The sequence below is a fragment of the Zingiber officinale genome, chromosome 9B, assembly GCF_018446385.1.
Source record: "Zingiber officinale cultivar Zhangliang chromosome 9B, Zo_v1.1, whole genome shotgun sequence".
Classification (NCBI taxonomy): Eukaryota; Viridiplantae; Streptophyta; class Magnoliopsida; order Zingiberales; family Zingiberaceae; genus Zingiber; species Zingiber officinale.
Window position 1 is genome coordinate 108,694,286 of NC_056003.1, and position 9,431 is coordinate 108,703,716.

Consider the following 9,431-nt stretch of genomic DNA (forward strand, 5'->3'; position numbering starts at 1 on the left):
AAGAGATGAGGAATCACTATGAGAAAGACGACTTTAAACTTGACTCTTCCTTCGCTACGGTCACAACCCAATTGATTGGGGAGGCTTGGATTGATCGGCTGATCGATTCAGAGCGCCTTTGTACCCTCTAGAATAAGACCTAAATCGATCAATTAATTGATTCAAGCTTCCTCGCGATTGCATGAGAAAACCAGCTCCAATCGATCGGTCGATCGATTGGTGGTGCCCAATCAATCATCTGATCGATTGGGCAACTCTCTGTGCTCGCGACATTTGCTCCCAATCGATCGGTCGATCAATTGGGTCACTACTTGTCGCAGCACTCTCCCAATCGATCGGCTGATCGATTAGGCTTAGGTCAATCGATCAGTTGATCGATTTCCCAAACCTTGACATGCCTAAACTCAAGTCCAAGGTTCCCAATTCCGACATTCGGTCAATTGTAACCTATTAGTGTTGGGATGTATACTATAAGCCTAGATTTTGTATGAACATCTTTTTTGAAATGAGAACCACTTTGATCAAATGTTTGCATATGTGTCAATGCAATTGTCCATTTAATTTATATTGTAGATAACATGATGTGTGGTGTCACACAGAAGATCATGTTATCAGTTCCATATAAATTATAAATAGTAGCTCACAGCCAAGATGGATTGGGACAAACCATTGGAACGGTTGTAGTGTAATTTGGTATTAGTTTGTCTTGACTATAAAATTACACTAGTACACTATGTGTGTATTGAGTAGGACCGTTTGAGGTTATTCGATTTATACTAACTATATAAAAGAACAGAACCTCTGTTATTATAGATGTGCGTCCTCTTAATCCCTATATAATAACAAGCATGTATACTTAGTATTTATTTCTTTAACTTATCAATGGGTGAGATTTATTCGTTAAATTAATAGGCCCGATGAGTTGGAAGATAGTATTATTTATATGGTGTGTTGTTGATTATAGAAGGAAACTGTGTCCTAATTATTTAGGCTGATGATGCCCCCTTAAGGAGCTCATAACGATTATCGTGTAAACCCTGCAGGTGGACTTAGTCAAGCATGATAATAAAGTTGAGCGGTTTTACTCTTGGAATTAGATGTTAATTAATTGAGTTGTCAGTAACTCATAATTAACGGACATATGATATCTTAAACACGGGGAGATTAACGCACTTATGATAAGAATGAGCTCATATTGTAATATGGGATTGGTGCGGTAGTTTAATAATAACCCTTTAGTGGTATGAGTTATTATTGATGGACTTGGGTTGAGTGTTCGGGCCGAACACAGTAAGCCCAAGCCCATCAGAAGGCCTAAACCAATTTCTCCTCTAGGTCTCTATTGTAGCCTCTATATAAAGCCTCTCATCCACCCATCCACAACTTGGTTTGATTTAACTTAACTTGGTTTGGTTTAACTTAACTTGGTTTAGTTTAACTTAACTTGGTTTGGTTTAACTTGGTTTTGGCTTAGATTTTTTCTAAACAAAATTCTGTTATTTTTTCTTTCCTGTAATCGACGACAAGCCTATAAAAAGGAGTATGTGGTGGCCCCTAAAATCTAATTTTCCTAATTCCACAATTCTCTTCTCTCCTCCTACGGTCTGCGACACACATCCTTCTCCTTGTGGCCGGCGCCCCTCACCTCCCCTCTTCCTCCTTGGTGGCCGGCGCCACCTTCACCTCCACCTAGGGCCGGCGCCATTCTTCCCAAGTTAGGGTCGACGCCCCTCCCCTCATCCTTGAGGGGCGGCGCCCCTCCTAGCTAGGGCAGGCACCCCTTTCTAGAAATCCATTGGTGGTAGTCGGCGGTTTGGAAACTGAGAAGAGAAGGAGGGTGGTGTTGTCTTTGTAGATCGTCGCCCACATGACGTCCAAGAAGAGGAGAGGAATACGACAGAAGATCAAGAGGTCTTTAGCTACAAAAAAAAAGGTACAACTAGTTCTTAATTCCGCTGCGTAACTAGTTAGTTTTCTTTGTATCATTTTTTGGAATACCAACACAAGAGGCTATCAATCTTGTACTTCGATCAAGGTGTGCTTTGATCCGTCAAGAACTTGCTTGATTGATCAAACAAATGTTTGATCGAACATGCGGGTTGATAGGAAAAGTTTTGTACTTGTACAATTTTTTTGTACAGGGAAATTTAAACAGAATGGAATTTCAGCGCCTTCAGTTAGAACTTCTCATGCCTAGCATCCGGTCAACCTTGACCTGTCGAGACTTCTTCACCAAGTGTCTGGTCAATCCTTTGATCCACTTGGACTTTTCTCTTCGTGTCAAGTGTCTGGTTAACCTTGACCCACTTGGAATTACCGTCTCGTGCCAAGTGTCCGATCCTCCATGTCCCACTTGGACTTCCACCAGATGTCCGGTCACCCTTAACCCATCTGGATTTCTTCGTGTCAAGTATCCAGTCAATCCTTTGACCTACTCGGGTTTCCCAACACCAGGTGTCTGATCAACTTTGATCCACCTAGATCTCCACGTGTCTAGCTTCACTCACCAGGTCTTTCCATCTGCCTAGCTTCACTCACTAGGACTTTTCATCTGCCTATCTTCACTTACCAGGACTTTCACCTAGCTTCACTCACTAGGGTTTTCACCTAGCTTCACTCACCAAGATTTTCCCACTGCCTGGCATCACTCACCGGGACTTTCACCTGCCTAGCTTCACTCACTAGGTCTTTCAACTGGCTTCACTCATCAGGATTTCCCAACTGCCTAGCTTCATTCACTAGGTCTTTCACCTAGCTTCACTCATCAGGATTTTCCAACTGCCTGGCTTCACTGACCAGGACTTTCACCTGCCTAACCTCCAGTTAGGAATTTCCAAGTCAAGTATCCGGTCAACCATTTGACCTACTTGACTCTTCTTTACATCTAACTGGTCAGTCCTTAACCAGAGGAAAATTGTATCAACAATCTCTCCAATCGGATGATTGCATATGCAATATCCATGTATTGTCAAACATCAAAACCCAAACATCAAGACTCAAGCTTGAACCAACTTAAGCTTAGTCAACCAGGTCAACCTTGACCTAGAGATATTGCACCAACAGTGATAACCCTTTTTTCACACCGCATCATCCCTATATATTGAAAAAATGCTGAATGATTCTCTAATGCATTCACTATGCGGAGGAATAACTTTCTTCACATTTGAAATCATCTTCGAAATATTTCATCGTGATACACCGGGTTTATAGAGAAACAATCATTGACGAGCCTCTCGTGCCCGACTTCATAATTTCTTTAGACGAACCTTCTTCTTCTGCGTGTCTCCCTCCTCTGATATGCTTCCATAAGTTGTTGGTGTTGTTAAAGAACCAATAACATCAGTTCTTCACCTGGATCATAAGCTTGCTCATCGATTTCAACATGGACTTGGTCTTCGCTTGTCGAGCTGGAACTTGAGCTAGAGCTACTTGTAGAATGAGACATTTTTGGAGGAAACATGTTTTAGTATATGTGTTTGAGAAATGGTATGATAGTCGAATGAAAATCTCGTAGCACAATGTGTCTATATATATTATTTTTTCCATGCAACGGCTAGTTTGCAATAGCTAGTTGCAACAGCTAATTTACAATGGTTAGTTTGCAACGACTAATTTGTAATGCATAGTTTGCAACGACTAATTTGTAATGCCTAGTTTGCAATGGCTAGTTACAATAGCTAGTTTCTGTAGGATCGAATGAGTGTGATAGAGGGGGGGGGGGGGGGGGTGAATATCGCACTTTAAAAAACTTTTCTTTTACTTGTTTAAATCAAAGTCGTGCAACAGAAAATAAAGAACATGTTCGGTTACTTGGTTTAGAGCCTAGGTCGACTCCTACTCCAAGGCCTGTGATCCTTGATTGCACCGATGGGCAATCTACTAAGATTCTTCTTTTCGAAAAACTCGGAAAGAAGCAGTGCGTACAATATATAAGAATATAAGATAGTAACAACCTACTATCTTATGTGAGTTTAAGTACAATGCAAACTTTATAAAATAAAAGTATACCGGCACTAATATGGAAGATGTTGCTCGGTCGACACTTGAACAAGGTAGTTGCTTGCGTGAGTTGTAGAGCAGTAGCACGAGCAGCAGTTAGCACAGAGATGAACTTTGAACCAGAACCGATTTCATTTTTGTTACGCAGCCTCGGACCTCGAGCTCACTTTTATAAGAGTCATCGACGTTCGATTGACTGATCCCTAGGTTCGGTCGACTGAACTAGCTCCCTTCCATCTTCGTTGAGATCTGATGCTGATCCGATCTTCGACATTTAATGACATTAAAGTGTTCGGTCGACCGATCCCCTTGTTCAGTCGACTGAACAGAGATCCTTCCCTGTTGTCGAGATCTGGAATTAATGCATCATTAAGTGATGATGGTTCAGTCGATCGATCCCCTAGTTCAGTCAACCGATTAGTTTCTCTTCCTTCTTTGCTTCTGCTCGATCTGAACTGTGCTGAGTCATCAGGGTTCGGTGACCGATCCTCTATTTCAGTTGACCGATCAAGCTTAGATCAGAACGTGCTCTGCTTTGGTCTGAACTTATCTATGATCTGAGTCAAGCTGGTTCAGTCGATCGATTCCTACGTTCGATCGACCGATCAGGTCAAACCTGCAACACAGAGTTAAACAGAGTTCCTGCAACACAAAGGTTAGCACAATAATATACATAATGCATAAGTAATATTAGACAGTAGAATTGTCTTGATATCAACTTGGAAACCTTCCAGGTTTCTTCAGTTGGATCAGTGATCTTAAGTTGTTCCTTTCAGGAACACGACCTCATTTTCGCTCCTCCAGTTGCATACCTCAACTTACCTGCCAAACATTGATCCTCCAGACCTATTTGGACTTTGCCTTCTCAGTGTTTGATCGCCCGATCCACTAAGACTTTTCCTGCAATACTACATTAGCCAACAACAATAATAGTAATACAGAATACTATGGTAAACCTAAACTTAGATTTACCGAGATCCGTTGGTCTGGTCAACCACACGATCAAACTTGCTTGTGCTGGGTGCTACTTGGAATACCATTCTATTTCCCCTGTACAAAAAAAAAGTTTGTACAAGCATAGAACTTTTCCTAGCAACCCATGTGCTTTTCAGAAGTTAAACTTAGATTGGAAATGAAACTTAACATTTTTACTCCAAGTTTGTTCTTCAAAGTTAAACCTGGATTGGAAACGAAACTTAACATTTTTACTCCAAGTTCAACCCTTGTGTTCTTTTGAAGTTAAACCATATTACAGAAGTTGATTAAATATTTATTTCAAGGATTGACTTCCAGGTCGTATGCAAGGCACTAGGCCTTCTTGGTTATGGGATCATCCACTACTTCCTAGACAAAGCCTTTCAAAGAAATTGAATATTTAAACTTCTCATAGTAACCTTAGGTTTAACTACAGAGACCTCAATCAAAGCACAAGATCGAAGCACAAAAATGAAAGCACGAAATTGCTAGCCTCTTGTGTTGGTATTTCAGAATCCATACAAAGAAAACAAAACTAGTTGTGCTGCGGAATAAATAACTAGTTGCACCTTTCTTTGTAGACAAATACCTCTTGATCTTCAGCCATATTCCTCTCTTCTTCTTGGACGTCGTGTGGGCGACGATCTACCAAGATAAAAAAAACACCCGAACCCTTTTTGTTTCCAAGTCGCCTACCACCAAAAGACGCAAAGAAAAGAACACCTCCTTCTTCTTCTTCTCCTCCAAACCGTCGGCCACCAAGGTGCTTCGTCTCTTCGTTTTCTTTTCCTCCAAGTCAGGCCACCAAGAGAAGATGGGGGCGCCGTCCCTAGAGGGAAGAAAAGGGAAGAAGAAAAGAAGTGGGGCGCTAGCCGAAGAGGAAAGAAAAGAAAGAATGGAGCGCCAACCTTAAGGGAAAGGAGAGGGTTTTTAGTTGTGGAGAGAAACTTATCAATTTTTAATTGAATTGTTGATTTTTGTGGCACAACCTACTCTCCTTTTATAACCCTTTGCCCCAGATAAAAAGGGAGAAAAACTAATAGATTTTTGTTTAGAAAAAATCTCTAGAAAAGAATTAACATAATTCTTTTTAGAAAAATTTCTTAAGAAAGAATTAGTATAATTATTTTTAGAAAATTTCTAAGAAAGAATCAACATAATTTTTTTTAGAAAAATCTAACATAACTTTTTTTAGAAAAATTTCTTAAGAAAGAATTAATATAATTCTTTTTAGAAAATTTCTAAGAAAAAATCAACGTAATTCTTTTTAGAAAAATCTCTAATTCTGTTGAGAAAAAAATCTCCCCATTTTTTTTCTTTTTCTTTTCTTTTCTTTTCCTTTTGGTTTGGCCGGCCCCTTGCTTCGGCACCAAGCAAGGCTTGGCCGGCCCCTTTCTTGAATAGGAAGCAAGGCTTGGCCGACCCCTTGCTTGGGCACCAAGCAAGGATGTGGCCGACCCCTTTCTTGGGTAGGAAGCAAAACCAAAACGGGTGAATGCGAGGCTTTATAGAGGCTACGACAGGGACCGAGAGGAGTAATTGGTTTTGACCTCCTGATGGACTTGAGCTTCCTGTGTTCGACTCGAACACCCAACTCAAGTTCATCAATAATAACTCATACCACTAAAGAGTTATTATTGAACTACCACACCAATCCCATATTACAATATGAGCTCCTTCTTATCATGAGTGTGTTAGTCTCCCTGTGTTTAAGATATCGTATGCCCGTTAATTAAATGAGTTACTGACAACTCACTTAATTAACATCTAGCTCTAAGAGTAGTACCACTCAACCTTATTATCATGTCGGACTACGTCCACCTGCAGGGTTTACATGATAATCCTTATGAGATTCTCAAGGGGGCATTATCAACCTAGATCACTAGGACACAGTTTCCTTTTATAATCAACAACACACCATATAAATAATATTATTTCCCAACTTATCGGGCCTATTGATTTAACTGAATAAATCTCACCCTTTGATAAATTAAAGAAATAAATACTAAGTATATGTGTTTGTTATTATATCGGGATTAAGAGTGCGCACATCCATAATAACAGAGGTTTTATTTTTTATGCAGTCAGTATAAAAGGAACAACCTCAGATGATCCTACTCAATACACACATAGTGTACTAGTGTAATTTTATAGTCAAGATAAACTAATACCAAATCGCACTACAACCATTCCAATGGTTTATCCCAATCCATCTTGGTTGTGAGCTACTATTTATAATTTATAAGGAACTGATAACATTATCTTCTGTGTGACACCACACACCTTGTTATCTACAATATAAATTAAATGGACAACTACATTTAACTAAATGCAGACATTTGACTAATGTGATTCTCATTTCAAAATAAATGTTCATACAAAAAACTAGGCTTTTGGTATACATCCTAACAGCTTGGAGTTCACTCCTCCAAGACTTCTCGCTACCTAAGGTTATCTCGCCCTAGGATTTTCACCATCTGGCTTCACTCGCCAAAACCTAAGCTTACCACCCCCTGGGATTTTCTCCACTTGGCTTAACTCACCAAGACTCAGTATTCGGCTACCTAGAGATTAGGTCCTCCAGACCTATCGAATCCACTTGGCTTCCATAATCTACCAAGATTTTCCTTGCATCAGTATTGACTACCCAGGGATTAGGTCCTCCAGACCTATCGAATCCACCTGGCTTCCATGATCTACCGAGATTTTCCTTACCTAGCCTGCAACTAGGACTTCTCTTGCCTAACCGCAGTTATGACTAGTCACTCGGTTGACTTCCCACCCTTGCCTAGCCACGACTAGGACTTCCCATGATCAAGCTCCATTAAACTTACTTAAACATATTTGTCGAACATTAAAACCTTAGAGGTCGATTGCACCAACAGTTTCCAATGGCTAGTTTACAACAACTATTTTATAAAATTATAATAATTGAAAATCACATTAATCGAAATGAGAAATACAATAATTAAAATTTATAATCACTTCAAAATACAATAATACTAGAAAATGAACGTTGAGTAAACAATTTAGATATTCTATCTCGACCTAATATCCTGGCATAGACATTCATGTATGATAAGCCACTCCTTTATCATCTACGAGGTGTCTTTGTTCAATATTTCGTACTCCTTCAACTTCAAGCGACGATTCTTAGCTTCAGATTTAGACACGACAGCTTTTGCCTTAATCTCCTCTACTTCGAGTTGTTTTTATTTCAGATCGACTTCGAACTTCTTCACTCTTGTGTACTTAGTGAACTTTGTAAAAATATTATTATAGTTTACTGTCAGATCCTCTATGACTGATTTTACTTTTTCTTTTCCCTTTTTTTTGCTACCTTCTGTCCCATTGGATGAGTATCTTCATCATTTAGGTTTATAATCACATCTTGGTTGGAGGAGGTGTTGCTTGCTCCCAATTCTGAGGTCCTCATCTTCTTTGTGGCCACAAAGTGATCAGCAAACTGTGGAGTAAACATTGGATAGTCTTTGACAATTCTCCACACATGCTCAAGATTGAATGCAACGCCATTGCTTTCTGATCGATATTTTTCATACGCAAACCTCAATATATCTTCATCACTGTGACCACTTCGATATGAACTATAAACACTATTATAATTTGTGTTGAATCGATATACCTTCTTTTGGATTGTATTGTGCCAATGTGACCATATAACATTTATACTTCTGTTGTTTGAACCTGGGGGATGATTCTCATTGTAGTAGCTTGCAACACGCCCCCAAAAAGCATCCGCCTTTTAATCATTGCCAATTATTGGATCATCACTGATAATGACAAAACTTCTTGGTAAGACCTCGTCTTCAACCTTTGTCCAACTTGAACGCTTTCTTGTACCCTCAACATTTGAAACAGCTTTTTCAAAATTGTCCACCTCAATTAGGGATTCACGGTTGGAAAGTTGAGTCTCCGGGACAAAAGTCGGAGTTGCAGATTCATTTGATATCGAAGGAGTGAAAGACATACTAGTTGTGTGCAGGGTACCATATCCATGAACAACCGACATCATGAAATACGGATGTCTCATGTTTTGCCAATATTTAGTTGGAAGCGGTTGATATGGACCTCGAGGGTCGAGCCATAATTCAGATGATTCATAGAATTTCCAAAACCTTGGAAATTTTAAAGATTTTGTGGAGGAAACGACATATTTGGAAATGGATGTGGGTATTGATAATTTGGTGGAATTTGTTGATTTTGGGAAGATGAATATTCTTGCTAGTTGTTTGTAGAATTTAAGAAATTTATACAAAAATGCCTATTATTTTCATCCATTTTGGATAGAAAATAAGATTGTAGGAACTTAAAAAATAGATGGGGAGAATATTTAGAGAGTAGAATTGGAGAGAGTAGTGAGTTGGAATGAAAATATATATACACATTGGTGGATATTTATAGATAGAATTTTGAACTAGCCATTAAAAAACTAACCG

The 9,431-nt window shown here is 39.4% G+C and overlaps 1 protein-coding gene across 1 annotated transcript; it reads right to left on the bottom strand.

Annotated features, from left to right (window-relative positions):
* Window positions 1–8,284: 8,284 nt before the first annotated feature.
* LOC122023284 lies at window positions 8,285–9,004 on the bottom strand. The gene is made up of 2 exons (XM_042581346.1): window positions 8,795–9,004; window positions 8,285–8,734 (listed from the first exon to the last, which is right to left on the bottom strand). The coding sequence occupies exons 1-2, from the start codon at window positions 9,002–9,004 to the stop codon at window positions 8,285–8,287; spliced, it is 660 nt and encodes a 219-aa protein (XP_042437280.1).
* Window positions 9,005–9,431: the final 427 nt, after the last annotated feature.

Coding starts and splice junctions, on each gene's coding strand:
- LOC122023284 (XM_042581346.1), bottom strand. CDS start 9,004: ATGTCGGTTGTTCATGGATATGGTACCCTGCACACAACTAGTATGTCT. Junction 8,735..8,794: donor GGACAAAGGTTGAAGACGAG/GTCTTACCAAGA, acceptor AATGATTAAAAG/GCGGATGCTTTTTGGGGGCG.